This window comes from Dendropsophus ebraccatus, chromosome 3, assembly GCF_027789765.1.
Source record: "Dendropsophus ebraccatus isolate aDenEbr1 chromosome 3, aDenEbr1.pat, whole genome shotgun sequence".
NCBI classification, from domain to species: Eukaryota; Metazoa; Chordata; class Amphibia; order Anura; family Hylidae; genus Dendropsophus; species Dendropsophus ebraccatus.
The window spans coordinates 156,411,935-156,431,097 of record NC_091456.1 but is presented as its reverse complement, the minus strand read 5'-3'; the positions used below and the strand labels follow the sequence as shown (position 1 = coordinate 156,431,097).

The window sequence follows — 19,163 nt, the reverse complement described above, 5'->3', positions numbered from 1 at the left end:
GAGTAAATTATTAATAGCAATTGGAAAGACAAATGAGATGAATGGAGTGGAACGAAATGAAGTTTTTGACTTGTCCATTGAGTGTGCTTCATCTTAAAATTTTTGATAGTAAGCAGGGAAATATAATAAATATTATTATACATAATAGGAAGAAATTGATTTTTGTTACATAAACTTTCCATTGTTCCTTTGCCCCATTGCTTTGTTAGAGCTTTTCTTTTATGCTTACTAATGGGTTAGGCAATGTCTGTTTAGGTATTATCCGTATTAAATATAGATCAAATAGTCCAACAGAGGTTTCAGACTTCTATTTTTCCTTACACCAGAACATTTCCCAGATAAAGTGGTTATGTCTATGTTGTTAATGCACAGCAAGGATCTCAAGAGCTGCAAGCCTACAATGATATTCTGAACTTTTGTTTGAAGCTTTTAGGAGCCCTAAAAGTTCTACCGGTTACCAGATAGACTAGCATTTCATGTAAAAACATTAAAATCCATTAACCTTATTTAACAAAAATGCTGGTTTGATACATTACATACGCAAAACAGTATTGGGCCGGATAAGAAAGAGAGTTTGAACACTTGGTTTGTTTTATCATGCACTTACAATTCATTTGAAAGATAAAAGCAAGGTAAAATGCTATTATTTTATATTTATTTATACTTTGTAACAACCCCCCTCTACACCCACTTTGCCTTGTGCCCCTGCCATGTCCTACCGGCGTGGCTTAGAATATCTATGTCCTAACTTTGCACCACCCCTCTGTCCCTCCTCCCCACCCTCTTCATCATTAGGAATGCCACTGGAACATTTTCTCCATGGAACATTTGCACAGGTCCTTAACGATCCAGCCCATGTGCCATGCTGACACAGCCGACAAATAGTAGGCAATCTGCCTGGAGCATTCCTAATGATGAGGATTGCAGGGGGGGAGGGCAGAGAGGTTGTGCCAGCCTAATGCATACACAACCTAGGCCACTCCCGTAGGACACGGGGCTGCCAGTTTAAAAGTTGTTTTTTAGGACAATAACTGCATCAACCTGCTGCTGCACTATGGGGGCGAGCAGTGCTCCTAACAGTCTCAGTGGACTGCAGGGAACATGACTAACTGCACAGGCCCTTTCTAATGATATGAATGGAGGGGACAGGTCGGGTCGACACTATGGGGGTGGGTAGTGCTTCTAATGTCCCCCCTCTGCCAGTGCTCCAAAAAAATTAGAGACATTCCTTTCTCCTTTGCGTCTCTTGTGCTATAGGGACATATCAGCAGGTTAGATTCATCTAAGGCCAAAATTAGCCTGATGCTGAAATAGTTAGGCTAGCCCAAGCCCATGAATTTCATTAATGTTATTTTTAATAGAAAACTACACAGTTTCTCCATGAAGCAACATATATAGGGTCTTGTGTAAATTCCTTTTTTTAGATTGTGTGCACTTATTACTAGCAGCTACAAAATACCCTTTGACACTACCCAGTATGTCCTAACAAGAAAAGGAGCTGTGTGTACTGCGATAGCCAGCGGTCAGGGAAAAGCCTTCTCTATGTGGTATAGTGTATACACCAACATCATAAAAAATTACTGTGGCCTAATGTATTCAGGGCCATAAGGAAAGCAGATCAATTAATGAGCTTGGTGTTTGGAAGCAGATCTTTTGGTTTATACAAGATGTAGAACTCGTAATATGGATGTGCTTGGCATTCTGTCAAAGGGATTAAAATGAAGTAGATCAGTGTTGTTTGTTCTCTATCTCTTCTCCAGAGATCGCCCATATGATTATAAATACATTTTATGGGTCATTCCTTTTGTCTTTATAACCGATTTGATGTCTGTTTCCTATCTATTCTTTCTTGGTAATGTGTTTTATAAAAACATGTATAGACACAACTTTTTTATGGTGTGTGTGTGTGGGGGGGGCGCAATGAGTAATAAATAAATGCTGATATTGGAGTAATCACATTAAGGCCATTGGGAGGGATAAGATTGGTCAAGGTCAGTGTTTTTATAATTTAATTTTAGCCTACTCCAAAGTGCAAAAAAAAAAATCTAGATATGCTACTGTTTCTTCCAATACCCCTTCTCCCATTTATTTGCTTTTTTTATGTTGGGTTACTTAACCTCAAAGTTAGACTCCACTATTTTACCATTTGTTGTATACCTAATACAGTACCTATTTGCGTCCCTTGGCATTAAAACAACAAAAGCCAGCATACTTACGTCCCCCACGCCCCTTGCACCTCAGTAGTTACATCTTGCTGTCACTGCGCCTGTGCTGTTCTGGCTTCTTCACATGATGTCATGCATAGCTTTGTAGGCAAGATGTTATCAAAAGAAGGAGGAACAACATGGACGCCAGGATTACAAGATGTGACTGTGTCAGCATCAGGGAAGCAAGTGGGGTAAGTATACTGTTGTTTTAATGCAGAAGGTAGATAGTGAACAGTTTAATAGGGTTTTCCTTTAAAGGGAACCAATCGGCACAATTGTACTGTTAAAAGAGAAGTCTGGTGAAGATTTTTATTTAAGTATTGTATTGCCCCCCAAAAGTTATACAAATCCCCAATATACAATTATTACAGGAAATGCTTATAAAGTGCTTTTTTCCCTGCACTTACTACTGCATCAAGGCTTCACTTCCTGGATAAAATGGTGATGTCACGACCCGACTCCCAGAGCTGTGTGGGCTGTGGCTGCTGGAGAGGATGATGGCAGGGGGACACTGAGGGACACAGGGCACTGGAGGGACACTGAGCATCCCTCTGCCATCATCCTCTCTAGCAGCCATAGCCCGCACAGCTCTGGGAGTCGGGTTGTGACATCACCATGTTATCCAGGAAGTGAAGCCTTGATGCAGTAGTAAGTGCAGGGAAAAAAGCACTTTATAAGCATTTCCCATAATAAGTGGATGTTGGGGATTTTTATAACTTTTGGGGGGAAATACAATACTTAAATAAAAAATTTCGCCGGACTTCTCCTTTAAGGCTTCCAGCTGCACCCTATAGATCTTTATTGCAGCTCTCCTACCATATGAGCCACGTCTGCCAGGATTCCTTTACAGTACATTGGGGAAAAAACATGCTTTATTGTGGCACGCAAGGCCGGGGGAAAGACGGCAACTAGTCATCTGGGCAGTGAGATGCCTGTATATAGTCACTGCTCTCTGTCTGTCAGTGCTCTCTGTGGCGATGATTGACAGAGAGACCAAAAACGGGTCTCTCTGCCTCTCATTCTTCCCTGCAGAGGGGAGAGATCAGTGACTGACTGAGACAGGACAGCGCCGCAGCCAGTGATTGGCTGAGCAGGCTGTCACTCTTGTCTGAGGACACAAAAAAGGACAATGGGGGGGATCACGGAAAGGTGAGCATATAATTTTTTTTTTCTTTTTTACAATTTAAAAAAAAAATGAAGCGTGCAAACATTTGCTTTGTCAATTAAGCTAATTTTTGCAAACTTTCTAGCGATTCCAGCTTCGCTCATCACTAATCCTAACTTCTGTTTTATCCTCTGTAAGGGGACGTTCACACCTACCGGATCCGCAGCGTATTTTCTGCTGCGGATCCGCAGCAGATTTCATTTAAATGACTGAACACAGCATCAAATCTGCACCATCAAATCTGCTGCGGATCCTGTAGGTGTGAACGCACCCTAAAGGTTTTTAGATGTGATAACGAATCAGTGATGACTTAAGTAATAAGGATGCAAAGATGTTAAAAGATTCCAGGAACTCACAATATAGACTATCACAATATGTGCATGCATAATAGTATATAAACACCTTATACAGATCATGAAGCAGAGGGGATTCCTGAGAGAACAGGAAGACTTCTTTCTGCTTCCGTCTTTAGCCGTCTGTGAGTTTAGTTGCCATTATTTTAGACTCGGACGGTAAAGTCGGAAACCGTCACGTAAGCACTTGGGCCGGAGATTTTGTGCAGATTGTAGCATTTCACACAGAACAGATTTGGTGTTTTCTTTCTCTTCTCTTCCTACTCATCTAACCTTTTGACTTCTTGGATCTGGATGATTTTACACATAGTATCCAGGCAGTTTATTTTCACTGCAGGCCTATGCTTAGAGAGTGTCAATGTGATACTTTAGAAATAGCATAGAATTCCTATCAACCTCTATGTGCTGCAGGTCACTGCGAGAAATATCATTACCAGTAGAGAAGTGTGCTTGGAGCCCAGCATGAAATGAATGGGTGGCCTCAGATAGCCTGCAAGTCAACAGATGTCACAGAACCTCCAAATTTGTTAGCCTCTGCCTGCCAAATGAGTCCTGTGACCTTGTAAGCGTCAGTCTATCACAAAGGGGCTCCTTACTCACTTACTCCTCTATAGTTTTAACTGTGACAGTGAGAGGTATTAAACTTTTGTTCCACTACTTTCCTGGATTCCATGTCTTTTAAAATAAAATCTCCAGATTTACTGTCAGAATCCAATTTAGCTTATAGTATTTGATGAAGGCCACTCAATTCTAAGATTTAACCTGTTCACCCGGTTGCCTGTGTACTTGGGATGAAAATTCAGTTTCTGAAGTGGTGTTACAGACTCTCTAGTTCTTATACGATTGTGCATGCCCTCTCCCCTTTTGTTAACGCACGGATTATATTGCATTTGTTTGATGTCTGGTGCCTATGATATTTTGGCAATGCAAACTGAAAAGGATGAGGTGTGAGCTTGTTCTTGTTTGATTCAATGTTATTAGCGCTCGAGGATTTTCAAAACTGGTTGAAAAGACTAGAACAGGAGCACATGTGTGCATCTTACAGACATGGGCAGTGAACGGTGATCTCTTATTACCACCATAAGAAATATATTTTTTTTTAAAGGGAAATATAATTCTTCTGTCCTGGGGAGAGTGTATACAGCTGCCAGGCTTGCTACATACAGGGGTTTGTAAAACTTATTGATTAAAGGAGAAGTCCGGCCATTTTTAACCACTTCACATCAGCAATCTGCATATATACATTCCTACTGCACATACCCCGTGCAGTAGGAATGTATATATACGTTCCTGACTGACAGGGTTAATGATGTGAGCGGGATCGCTGCAGGGAGAGCGATCCCGCTCACATTACTAATTTCGGGGCTGGAGGTAATGTGATCACGACGTTTAAGGTGCTCAGTTAAAGATCAAGCATCTGTCACTGAGTGATCGAGACCTCCTCGCATGTACTGACAGGCGGGGGTAAGCTGCTTACCTCCGTCCTGTTGGTTCGGCGACCCATGTATAGAGTCTTCTCTCAGGCAGGCTCTATACATAGATGGCTGATAACACTGATCTATGCTATGCTATGGCATAGCATAGATCAGTATATGCAATCTAATCATTGCATCTTTTACAGTGATAAAAGTGTAATAAAAAATGTTTTATACAAGTATTAAAAAAATCCTTTTAACCCCCCCCCAATAAAAGTTTAAAAGACCCCCTTAAACATATTACATATCGTAGCATGCGGAATTGTCCGATCTATTAAAATGTAATATTATTTTTCCCGCACGGTGAACGGCATAAACGGGGAAAAAAAAGCGCACCAGGATTGCTGTTTTTATTAAATTATATATCACTAAAAAATGTATAAAAAGCAATCAAAATTTTTCTGTTACACCAGTCTGATATTCATAAAACTAGAGATCATGGCGCAAAAAATGACTCCCCAACCAGCCCTGTAGGTGGGAAAATAAAAGCACTATGGCCCTTAGAAGGAAAGAACATTGCATTAATTTGTCCCAGACTTTTGTGCATCAAAGGGCTCTGTCGTGAAGGGGTTAAAATTCTGTAGCCAGCAAGGGCAGGAAGGAGATTGATTACAAGTAGGAACCTCTCCCCATGCCCGCGGTGAGCGGCGGGACCGGCCTCGGGATCACAGCCTGAAGGCATTTTTTCCTGAGTTGTGATGACGTCACTACTTGGGGGGAGGCCTGTCCTGACTGATAGACTTGCTGCTCAGTCAATCAGTGACTTGGTCTAAGCGGCCAGTCATTCATCTGGGTTGTGAAGTGTCAGTGCCGGAGATCCCAGAGCCTGATGGGGGTCCCAAGGGCGGACCTAATGCTCACCATGGGCACGGAGAGAGGTAAGTTCCTACTTGTAATCAATTTCTCCCCTATCGGCTGCCAAATATAGGAATGGCCGGACTTCTCCATTAACTTTTGTTAACCAATTTTTGGAGGGACAATGGAAAAATATGAATTTGTTGTACCTTACTTTCTGATAACTTTTATATTTTTTTGAGGGGGGGGGGGTGAAATTTCAAAAATCTGGCATATGGTTTATTTTTATATTTTTCTTATTTCCATCACCATGCAGGTTTAATAATAATACAGTTCATAGTTAAGGTACTTACAGGCATCCAGTATCAAATGTGCAATCAATATGTAGCTTTTAGAGATGAGCAAACCTCGAGCATGCCCAGGTTTATTGATGCTCGTGGTGGCATTGTTCAAATGCCTCACGCTTGGGTTTGCTCATCTCTGGTAGCTTACTTTTACTTACTGGAAGGGTAATTCTTAAAGGAAAATTCTGGGCTGGGATGATTTTTGGCAAAGTATCAAGTATCATGCTTTTACCTTCCCCGCTCCAGTGCTGATGCCAGTATCCCGCAGATCCACTTCTGGGTATGAGTGGGGTCCTGGCACATGATGTCAGGCCCGCTCAGCCAGTCAGCGGCCGAGGAGGAACACCACTAAGGCGACGGACTGGCTTAGCTGGACTAATGCGTCACGTCCCAGGTGCCCTCTCTTACCAGGCAGTGGCCAGGGACTGGGGGACCGGAGCTGCGGGATACCAGCATCAGCAATGGAGTGAAGCCCGTGAGAGCATGTTACTTCTTTCATCCTCCCCCCTCCTTGGCACTCTGCCAAAAATCACCCCAGCCCAGAAGTTTTCTTTAACCTGATCAATGTTTAATATTGGAAGTAATGGAAGTACTGAGTTATTTTCTTCATTTGACCTATTTTAGTCTTACTACTCACACGTGTGAACATTTGATATGGAAAGATTTTCTTAAACAGGAAAATTATTACTATTTTCTACAAATTAAAAAAGCACCTAAAGTGACTATTTGTTGGACACTAGAGTTACACAGTTGATGAACTTCAAGAAATGTAATAGCATATATTTTCTGTACACAATGATGTTTTTTTTAGCATTTTTTTTCTTTTGGTTGGCATATCTGCTTTTTCATTTGCATAAAACATCCAAACACTCAGAGTTTTATCCTGCTCTTGTACATTGAAAAGCTCAAAATTATATGTTTTAAACAGTGTTCTCTGTGATGAATGGTCTAATCATTTCATTCTTCATCTAATAGACTGCTCTCGTAAAGCAGTGAGGTTAACCTTTAAAATAATTGTCAGCCCACCTTTTGGAATTATAATGATTTCATAAGTGCTGGTTAATCCAAGCTTCCTACCACGTACTGTGCATCCTGATCTGCTGATATCAAGAGGTTGACCTTAAATTTGTCTTATCAGAGATGAAAGAATAAGTCTTTCCAACATGCTGCTTCTGCCGTGTTTGAGAAAGCAACGTAGAAAGAGAACAGTTTAGCAAATGAATTTTATTTTTTTTTCTTATTGTTCCAAGAACAGAACAAAGAAAAGTAGGTTTCCTATACAAAATTTTGCCTTGTTATGACAGATAAATATTTTCAAAATTATATATAATTCAGCGTTGAAGAGTAACAAGTACCTGCCCTATCGATCAGGTCTGTCAGGACTCAGGCCAATTGTAGTTACCCTTTGACACTTCTATATTGGGTGACTGTTAACAATGGCTTGCAAGTTTATTTTCAGGTGTTGTTAACCTTGTAGAAGCCTTAGTAGCTAGAGATGAGCGAATCTACAGTAGGAAAGAAGCAAGTTTCCCCAAGACCGGATCCATCCTTTCCCAGCACCCGGGCAGGAGCGGCACAGAGCGGAGCAGAATTCAAAGCCTGCAGCCTCATGAGCAGAATCCCGATAGGAACTAAGCGATTTGCTTTGTTTCTACTGTAGATTCGCTCATCTGTATTAGTAGCCAAAATATTGTTCTTACCTGGGTCTTATAACTCCAACTCCATATGCATAATTTTTTCTATTTACAGTATTTCATTTATATAGAAATTTGACATATCCTTTTCAGTATGGAAAGCACGGAAAAACACAGCTTGTTATTTTTATTATAGTGGCGTTAGTATGTCATTGTCTGGACGTTTTGGGCAATTGTGACCTTTATCAACAGGGTATCTGTAATAATAATGGGAATCACATATGTTTCACATATTATGTGAAAAATTCACTTGACTTTATTCCACATAGTGTAACATATGTGATTCTTGTTAATACAGATACCCTGTTGATTAAGGTCACAATTTCCCGAAATGTCCAGACAATGGCATACTAACGCCAATAGGACAAAACTAACAAGCTGTGTTTTTTTTTTTTCATTTTTTCAAACTTTTAAGGATATGTCAAATCTCTGTATAAATAAAAGACTAAATAAAAATTATCACATAAAGGGGTTGGCCACTTTATAGTAAAATAGTTCAGTGTACAGAATTAGTAAGTGTACTCACTGTATATACTGACAGCAGCTCCCTGTGTACCTTATAGGACTAATATCAAACGCCCCTCCTCCAGGCTGTGCTGTCCTGCTCTGTGATGTTTCTGTCCATAAGATGGCCGGCATGGAGGAGCATGTGACCCTGTGTCCTCCATAGGCATATACAGGCTCAGTGATGGACACTTTGGGACGGGGCCTGGTCACATGCTCCTCCATGTCGGCCATTTTATGGACAGAAACCCCAAAGAGCAGGGCAGCACAGTCTGGAGGAAGGTAGTCTAATTTTAGCTCTCTGAGTCACACAGGGAGCTCCTGTCAGTTTATACAGTGAGTATAGTTACTAATACTGTACACTGATTTTTTTTTACTATTAAGTGGCCAACCCCTTTAAGCACATGGAGTCATACTAAGTGCAGTTGATAATACTTCTAAGCATTTGTGATGCTGAACCCTCACCATACTTTATGCAGTGCACAGACATTCTAACTTCAAAGTTGTCAAAGTCCATGATAAAATAAAATAAAAAATCCCTTTAATTTTGTATGACCCCAGTTTAACATTGAAATGACCTCAACAGTCAGTTACAGTTTGTCTACATATTGAGGAAAATTGGAGAAAATACACCATACAGCATTTAAATGGTCAATATCTTTACCTGTAGGCTCAGCTATGGGAACACTCAGCAAATCCACCTTATGTGCGGGATTACTGATCAACCCAATACATAGATAGTGTGTGTGTGTGGCATTGATTTTGGTAGGAAGCAGCAATGTTTTTATAACATTCTCTTATCGCAAGAGGCATAGAATCCTATGTAAGACAAGCGTAAGGAACTTGTGAACGAGACATTGTCATGGTCCAAATAACTAAAGTGGTTAGTTGACTGGGTCAGAGCACCTCCAAGGGAGGAGTTTTTGTGTAGTGTTCCCATGAGGGCATTGTGGGAAGAAGGGAAAGAGGTAGATAGGATGCCCTGAACAATGTGTTTCTAACTACTTGGTGCCAAATACCACAGGACACTTTCAGAAGTCATGTGAAGTCCATGGACTTGGATCTGTTTTGGCAGCACAAGAACCTACACAATATCACATTTTATGGAGAGGAAGAGTGGTAGAGAGATTGAGTAGTAACATAAATGTAACTTTCGAAATTAAACGTAATTTTTAAGGACAAAAAAACCTTTACTGTTAAAGCTTCTATTTTTATTATACTTGTATCAGCAAACTCCGCTGCCGCCTAAGACAAGTTGAGCAATTCACAATAAATCTGCGGTACAGTGTTTCATTTATTTGTAAAAATGTAATATTTTATTGCATTTTAATCTATATAATTAAATGTAGAATTCTAGTCTTAAGAAGCCCAGCAGCAGTTATGCAAACCAGTGCAATAAATTATTGCGGAATAGTTAGGCTGCACGCAATTTACCATAGATCTTTCTGAGAGGTGCTAAATATCTAAACCATTAGTTTCATGCCAACCTCTTCCTCATTCACAATTGTTGAGACCCTGGCTTATAAATCTTTTCTCATCAGGCGATATTACCCTTGCAGAGCAAAACTAACATCAAGCAAACCACAGTGAGTGGAAGTCAATGAAGGTCAAACAGGCAATGAAATTATTACAGATTTTACAATGAACGCTAATGGACTTCTTTTAATGTGATTAGTTGTAAATGTCTCCGACCTTGTTGACAAGAGGTCATATTTAGTATGTTAATTTCTTTTCTCTTTTTTTTTTACTCTTCGAACAAAAACACTCTTTTCAGAAACTCCAATATTTGCATAATTAAGATTTGATCTTGTGGAACTTTCCTCCCTACTTTTATGGATAGTTGTATGCAAGGGCTTTTCAATGTCTAAAATTTACCTACAGAACTTGACCCTATTAGCTTTGATGGGCTTTAAATTGTTGTCTGTGTTAATACTTTGTCAGGTGTCATTGGCTCTGTCTGTGCAGTCATAGTTAAAGGCTTGGGTTGACCTCAAAAGGCAACTACTGTACTTAATGTATGTGCGTTATTTAGTATAAATGGGAAGTGCTGTCACACTGAAAAGTTACATTGAATGACAACATTAAAAATACAACTGATCCCACAAGAAAAGAAGCCATCATACTGCTGTGTTGGGGGGAAAAAAAAAGTTGTGGCTCTTGGAAAGCAACGTTAGAAAAATTTTGGAAATTATGATAGTAAAGTGGCACTGTCATCACGAAAAACTTTTAACATGTCAGAGAGACATGTCAAAAGTTTTTGGTGGTCTGGGTCCGAGTGTTCAGACTCAATCGATCAATAGAATGAGAGGGGAGGGGACTGCTCCTCGCTCTGTGTCAGTGAAAAAGATACGCCCCATAGACTTTAATTATGTGGCCATCTTATCACATGACACAGAACCAGGAGAAGACTGCACTGGGCATAGACTTCTCCCAGGCTTGTTCTCACGATCAGTCAGGGTATGAACACTTATACCTGAACTGATCAAAACTTTTGACATCTCAAAAGTTTTTTGTGATGACAGTGCCTCTTTAACATTGAATATCTGGCATGAGCTGAGATCTTTTTTTTTTTTTTTTTTTTTTTACTTGTCAGTGTCAATCATTGTCGATTGATTGCATGTTAACAAGTTTTCACACATTCAAGTTTTAATTGCAGTTTTTGAATGCAAAAATAGGAACACACCATGAATGGAGGATTTCTTGCTTTGTATTCAGTAATTGCAATTGAAGATCGAAAAGTATAAACACACCTTACACCTGTATTGATACTTTGACTTTTTGCAGTGTTGTTGTCATGTTTTTTACTATTTTTTTTGTAGTAAATGACTGCTTAGTCTAGTGGTAGCATCAGGCACTGCAGCCACAGCTTCTTTTCACTTCAATAGGAGCTAATGCTATTAGTTTTTTTTTTTCCTCCCTTCAGAAAACCCATTTAAGGCCAGTTTGATACAAAAGTCAGTATTTAGAAGCCAAAAATAGGAGTACTTTTTACAAAGAGAAGAACTATAATAAAATAATGTGCTCCCTTTCAATGTCTTAGACCCATTTTAGTGTAAAATATGTATCATAATACTGACATTCGAAAGTGGCAGAAGACTCAAGCTGGTTTTCTTGTCAATGGGCACTAGGACACTTTCTTCCCAAAACAGCAATTCTTGTCCTCAATTTGGGTGTGGTTTTGCAGCTCAGTTCCTTAAAGTGAGTGGAGCTAAATTGTAACACCATAAACAACCTGAGGACAGCTGTGTCCTCTTAGGGTGTATTCACACTAAGGGCCCTATTACACAGGACAATTATCATGCGGTAAACCGTTATATCGTTCAAATTTAAATGGTAATCGTCCTGTGTAATTCGGGAAAAATCGTTCCTGTGTCGTTGATAGTTGATTTAGATCTGAACCTAAAATTATCATTAATTGTTCGCTGTAATTCTGCATTTCTTCACTAATCGTTCAGTGTAATTCCAAATTGTTCCTTCTTTTGCTGGGATCAGATGGAGTAACTGATCATAGTAATGATCATTGTAATGATCATAACTAATGACTATCGTTCTGTGTAATATTGGGAACAATTTCAGGTTAACCATAAACAATCTCGCTTGTGATCGTTTATCGTTAATAGTTAAAAAATCGATCGATCGTGTCATCGGCTGATCGTTCATTTAGGGCCAGACCTAAAACCATCGTTCCCCCACCGCGCATCGCTACGGTTGAATAGCGGTGCACGGCGGGCGACTGACAATTTTACAAGCAGCAGCAGCAGCAGTAATACATTACCTGTCCAGGCTTCTTCTCCACGCTGTCTTCATCCCCGGGTCCTGCGCGCTCTATCTTCAGAATGGCCGGTCAGCTGGCGGAGCGCTCAGCCAATCACAGGCCGGGACCACCGCGGTCTGTGATTGACTGAGTGTGGCCGGCCGGCCATTCTGACGGCCAACGATCATCGGGCCGTGGAATAGGCCCAGTAAACGAGCAGTGATCTAGCAGATCGCCGCTCGTTTACATCGTTGATCAGGCCCTCCTCGGCCCGTGGAATAGGACCCTAACAGTAGAGCTGAAGACTGGGCCGGATATAATGTAGTTTTACACCATATTTCACTTTAATTGTCTATGTAATTTATTTAGATAACTTGTATATTGTGCTAGCTTAGGAAATCAGTACGCACTTCATTTCTCGTCTTGTAATGTATTTTTAAATTGTTATATTTTGTTGCTTGTAGAGCGTTCCGTAATTTAAGTGCCTATATAGCGTTCTTTCTCTTGCGATGCTTCATAAGTAATATTTTAAGTTGGCAATGTACTGTATATTTCTGTAGTCAGAGCACTTACTTCCTTATACAGTAGCTACAAATATATGCATGTTCAAATATTCTAGTGCGGACGTCAAGTGTATAATACAACTACGCTGTAATTGGCAGAATGTATGACCATTTCCTTCTGGATTCGAACCAGCTATCGTTGGAATATGGTTTTGCTCATTATTGCGCTTTAGATGCATAACCATAAATTTAGCTTACTGTCATTTGGCATGTTAATGATGCTTTTGTTTTTATTACATTCTCTCCTATTTGTCTCTATTACTAGCAAAACAAATGTTTTATTTGCTTTGTAATGGATACCACATATCTATCATGACCAAGACAAGCAACTTGGCGTTTAATACTTTTATTGCCGATTTGTACTTCAGCAAAAATTGGTATAATGTCAGGGAAGTAATGTTAATGCTTCATATGCTCTATCCTGCCAACAGGTCGAAAATCTTTTATACAGACTGATAAAATATTCTAGTATTATCACATTTTCTTTTTTTCTTGGTCTTTTAGTGGCACTGGTTGTTCCAAGTATATTAGTCAATTTTATAAATGCTTTAGATGCCCTGAAAGTAGAAGACCTTAAAGGGCGCTCCCAAAACATGGCCACTTTTTTCCAGAGACAACACCACTCTTGTCTCCAGTTTGGGTGCAGGTTTTGTAACTCAGTTCCATTGTAGTGAATAAAGTTTAATTGCAAACCGCACCTGAACTGGAGATAAGAATGGTGCTGTCTCTGGAACAAAGTGGCCATGTTTTGGTAGTGCTGGATAACCCCTTTCAAGATAAATAAAAAGCATACTCGTCTGCCTTGATACGCTGCTCCCAGCCCCCTCTTGGCTTCTTGGCTTTGATGTGGCGACCATGCGGAAACTGCCCACACAGCCTGTCATTGGCCACAGCGGGGACACGCCTCAGCCAATGATTGAGCATGCAATTCATTGATTGTTCTTTACGTCACAGGAGGTAGAAAGAAACATTTATGTTAATATTGGTTTGTTGACGTTCCAGTGAAGTTGAATATTATGGATATTATGATAGTGGCCTCTGTTCAATGTATTCCAAGGATGGAGGGGAGGTTTGATTACGGAGTGGGTTACCTACAGGGGGTGCTCACTGCAGAGAAGTCACCTGGGGGGCATACTACAGGGGAATAACCTACATGGGGTATACATTTTACTGACAGGTTGACTACTTATGCTAGCGATAGCTACATAAGGACACTACTTACTGGTGGGGGGGGGGCTACCTATATGGATGTACAGAGAAGACCCAACTACTATATAGAGGTACAGAGGGGCCTAACTACTATATGGATGCACAGAGAAAGACCTCTGTATATGGAGTATGTGGAGACACGGAGAGGCTTCTCTACTATTTGGAGCCATATAATGGGCATAACTGCTTATCTGAGGCCACTGTTACTATGTGAAGCTATAAAGTTCCTTTAAAATAGTATTTGAGGCTGCCTGCAAGTAGTAAAATGTTCATTTTATTTGACAAAAAAAAGAGAAGAGGAGATTTTGATGGTTGATAATGTTGAAAAAAATTGAGGTTTTATTTTTTGACCATATTGCTTAGACCTATACAGAACTATTTTGTTAGCAAACTTTGAAAATCACTTTTTTTTTCTCCCAGGTTTGGCTTTTATGGGTCGCCCTCAGGCGCTGAGGTGGTACGTCAAGCAGTAATATCTGAGCTTAAAAGTAAAATACAAAAACACTTTTTTTCCCCTCATTTTAATTTACACTATAGAGCTTTAAGTTTGCAGACTTTTTAGGGTAGATGTAGTATTTACTTATATAGCTAATAATTTAACACTTTATATGTGATAAAAAGGAAAGGCATAAAGTTAATTCTTATTTGATGCTGGACAGTTTGGATGGGTCACAAATGGATTCCTGAGTAGGATATACACTGTATGCGGTTGATATTGATTTAACCATTGTGCGGTGATTACAAGTTAGCTGCGTCTGACAAGCCGTAATGTTCTGTTCTAGATTTTGTTAATGTACAAAGTTCACGTACAGTTTGTCCATTCAGCATGACATTCATACAGTTTATTTAGGAAATAACATAACTATCAGTTTTAAGTGATCCGACCTGAGACACCATGGAGACTTCATTGTAGTAACATTATACAGGCAGAAAAATGTCGAAGGACATTTACCATCGATTATATAGCCTCTGCACTATGCGATAATATGTATTTACTTAAAGTCATACATAGTCATAATGGACAAAACATAATGTTTTTGAAGGATGATTTCATGGAAAAGTTTTAATAAAGTTCAACAAAACTTCAACTCCATAGAGGAACTAACTGGCATATGGGATGTATTCCATTTGGCTGGTTTCACACGCTTCTGTTTTTAGTGCATTCTTTTTGGGTCCAGCTTGAGGGAAAAGTTTTACGGTATTGTCTAGCTAGGACAACGACTTCTCAGTCTGACTGATCTCATGACACAGTGCCGGGAGAGGACGCAGTGCGTCTTCTCCCGCCTCCTGGCTGAATTGACACTTTAAGGGTACGTTCACACGTACCGGATCTGCAGCGGATTTCTCACAGCGAATTCGCAGCGAGACCCGCTGCAGATCCCTGCCCAGTAAAACTCTATGGGAAGACAAACTTACAGCTGGATGCACATCCCACTGCAAGTTTGTCCGCAGCCCGCCCTGTTGACCCCCCGGCTGCCAGAGTGTATACATCACCGGGTCCCAGCTCCGGTTTGCTTTGGGCTCCCGGTGTCTTCATGTCTCGCTCAGCCAATCAGTGCGCTGGGGTAGCACACTGATTGGCCGAGCAGGACGTGTTGAGAACCCCCGAAGCAAGCTGGGACGGGGACGGTGGGGGGTTAACGGGGCCGACTGCGGACAAACTTACAGCGGGATGTGCATCCAGCTGTGAGTTTGTCTGCCCATAGAAGTTACTGGGCAGGGATCCGCAGTGGTGCAGCGAGAAATCCGCTGCGGATCCGGTTCGTATGAACGTACCCTAAAGTAGAATAAAAAAACTCTCCTGACCAAACAACCTATCTTATATTTCTTATTGCGTTTCAATCCACTTCTAGCTTTAGCTTAAAAAAAAACAAACTAACTCAATGAACCGTTGCACAATGGCTACAGCTTTTGTCCAAAAAACACAAATTTACTACTATTATACTAATGTGCCAGAATTCTCATTTGTATAATTCTCCTGAGGCAAGTTGCCACCAGAGGAGTCTGACACCAGCCTTTTTGCCTCTTCGCTTTGAATACACATGAACTTGTGATTGAGTGTTTGTGTATGTTATGGTCCAAAGCTGTTTTTTCAAGTTTATGCAATAATTTAAAAAAATGTCTATTGTTTTACGTCTCTTGACAACTTTTTTGTGAATGTTAGAGCTGGTGTTCATGTGTAATGGCTGATTAATTTTGTAAATGCGATAATGTGTGATGTATACATATATAACGTGAGTTACAAAGTTCTCTTCTTTTGTTCCATCAGGTGTCTGATAAGTCTGTGGAAGCTTTTGCAGAACACTGTCCAGAGCTGGAATATGTTGGTTTCATGGGCTGCTCAGTTACCTCTAGGGGAGTCATCAGCCTTACAAATGTAAGTAGTCAAGTCTCAGAAAATGTGTTGGATAGTTTCCTTTACGAATTGAAAGCATATCTGATTATCAAGACCCTTTATTAGGACAATTCTTCCTTACATACAGCTAGTGACCACAGTTAAAACTATACTCTATTAGACACCCACACGCTCATGGAAAAAAAATTCTGCTTGACCTGTGCTGCGCTTTTTTCGACTTGTGCCGCTTCCTTGTGTTGAATTTAAAAACTGTAAAAAAGGAAACTGTCTAGTTTTGCCCCAAAACAATCAGTCGCTGCTCAAGTTTCATTTTGTATGAAAATTTGTCACCAGGTATATGCTTCCTTAAATGAAGGCAACATAAGGTAGTGAAAGAAATGCTTATTAGAACAGTGTATTACTTACTGTACATCATTCTGTTCGGCCGTTCTCATGATATGCAGAAGAATAGGCTTTGTGCCGCACCAGCTCCCTCTGCCCTCCGGCTATTGATTCACAGCTGACTCCCTATACACAGTATATATACACAGTATAGGTAGATAACTGCCAATCAGCGGCCAGTGGGCAGAGGGAGTTGGTGCTCATGAATATCGAGGACTACTGAGCACAGAAAAGAGAAGGAGTAGTGTGGGGTGCTCAAAGTCCTTATTATTCTGGAGGATGAATCTGAATCAGCTGCAAAGAACAGTAAGTGACACATTCTGTTCAGCTGGACTTCACTGGAGTTAGACTGGGCTCACACTGGGCTGGATTCTACAGTCATGGCTAAAAGTTTTGATAATGATACAAATATAAATTTTTACAAAGTCTACTACTTCAGTTTTTAAAATGACAATTTGCATAAACTCCAGAATGTTATAAAGAGTGATCAGCTTAACAGCAATTACTTGCAAAGTTAATATTTGCCTATAAAATGAACTTTATCCCCCAAAACACATTTCAACATCATTGCAGCCCTGCCTTAAAAGGACCAGCTAACATTGTTTCAGTGATTGCTCCATTAACACAGGTGTGGGTGTTGATGAGGACAGGGCTGGAGATCAATCTGTCATGATTAAGTAAGAATGACACCACTGGACACTTTAAAAGGAGGCTGGTGCTTGGCATCATTGTTTCTCCTCTGTTAACCATGGTTATCTCTAAAGAAACATGTGCAGTCATCATTGCACTGCACAAAAATGGCCTAACTGGGAAGAGTATCGCAGCTAGAAAGATTGCAACCACAGTCTATCGCATCATCAAGAACTTCAAGGAGAGAGGTTCCATTGTTGCCAAAAAGGCTCCAGGGCGCCCAAGAAAGACCAGCAAGCGCCTGGACCATCTCTTAAAAGTGTTTTAGCTGCGGGATCGGGCTACCAGCAGCGCAGCGCTTGCTCAGGAATGGCAGCAGGCAGGTGTGAGTGCATCTGCACGCACTGTGAGGTGGAGACTCTTGGAGCAAGGCCTGGTCTCAAGGAGGGCAGCAAAGAAGCCACTTGTCTCCGGAAAAAACATCAGGGACAGACTGATATTTTGCAAAAGGTACAGGGAGTGGACTGCTGAGGACTGGGGTAAAGTCATTTTCTCTGATGAATCCCCTTTCCGATTGCTTGGGACATCTGGAAAACAGCTTATTCGGAGAAGACAAGATGAGCGCTACCACCAGGCTTGTCTCATGCAAACTGTAAAGCATCCTGAAACCAATCATGTGTGGGGTTGCTTCTCAGCCAAGGGAATCTGCTCTCTCACAGTCTTTCCACAGCCATGAATAAAAAAATGGTACCAGAATGTTCTCCAAGAGCAACTTCTCCCAACCGTCCAAGAGCAGTTTGGCGATCAACAATGCCTTCTCCAGCATGATGGAGCACCTTGCCATAAACAAAGGTGATAACTAAATAGCTCAGGGAACAAAACATAGAGATTTGGGGTCCATGGCCTAGAAAGAGTTGACTGCTCTCAGTCAGGATGTGGTCCAGAAGTTGATTGAGAGCATGCCAGAGAGAATTGCAGAGGTCCTGAAGAAGAAGGATCAACACTGCAAATATTGACTTGCTGCATTAACTCCTTCTAACTGTCAATATAAGCTTTTGTTACTCATAATATGATTGCAATTATATTTCTGTATGTGATAAAAACATCTGACAAACACACATACAAACCAGATGGCAGCAGATCATGTGAAAATATAATATTTGTGTCATTCTCAAAAAAATGCATTTTTTTTTTTACTTTTTTTTTTTTAAATATGCACAGAAATGTGGTCAATGTGATGGATTTTCATTATAATAGAAGTCAGTGGAAAAATAGATGCACACAAATGAATCCATTTTTCCATCTGTTTTTTTTTTTTTGCAAAAAATGTAGTGTGAACCCAGCTTTATATTTCAAGTTTGATCACTTCTTTTTGTGTTCCAAATATTCCCAATGATTTACCATTGAATGGGTTGATTTCCCATATATATTGTATGACTATGACTATATGTGACTATGAAAAAATTAACTTTACTGTAAAATCTTTTAATCTTCAAAATGCAGCTCTTGCTAGTCAGTTGTGAATTCATTTGTGTACCTGCCACTTGATGAGTTGACTGCCCCTTGATCTGTACACTACGTCATGGCCTGAGAGAGGTATTGGGGGCTTTATATCAATTCTGGTTGAAAGAAAAGGTAAAGAAACATACCCCCCAAGCCCTCATTTTGGGAGTCTTTTAATAATTAGTGCTGGAGATTGCTGCTGTTTGCTGCTCTAATTGCTGCTGTTTACA

General features: G+C 40.4%; 1 protein-coding gene across 1 annotated transcript in view; it reads left to right on the top strand.

Annotated features, from left to right (window-relative positions):
* FBXL17 (F-box and leucine rich repeat protein 17) overlaps window positions 1-19,163 on the top strand; it is a 492,871-nt gene that overhangs the window by 114,465 nt on the left and 359,243 nt on the right. The window contains exon 6 of the mRNA XM_069964681.1: window positions 16,333-16,440. Coding sequence (XP_069820782.1) covers window positions 16,333-16,440 — 108 coding nt within the window. The remainder of the gene's footprint in view (window positions 1-16,332; window positions 16,441-19,163) is intronic.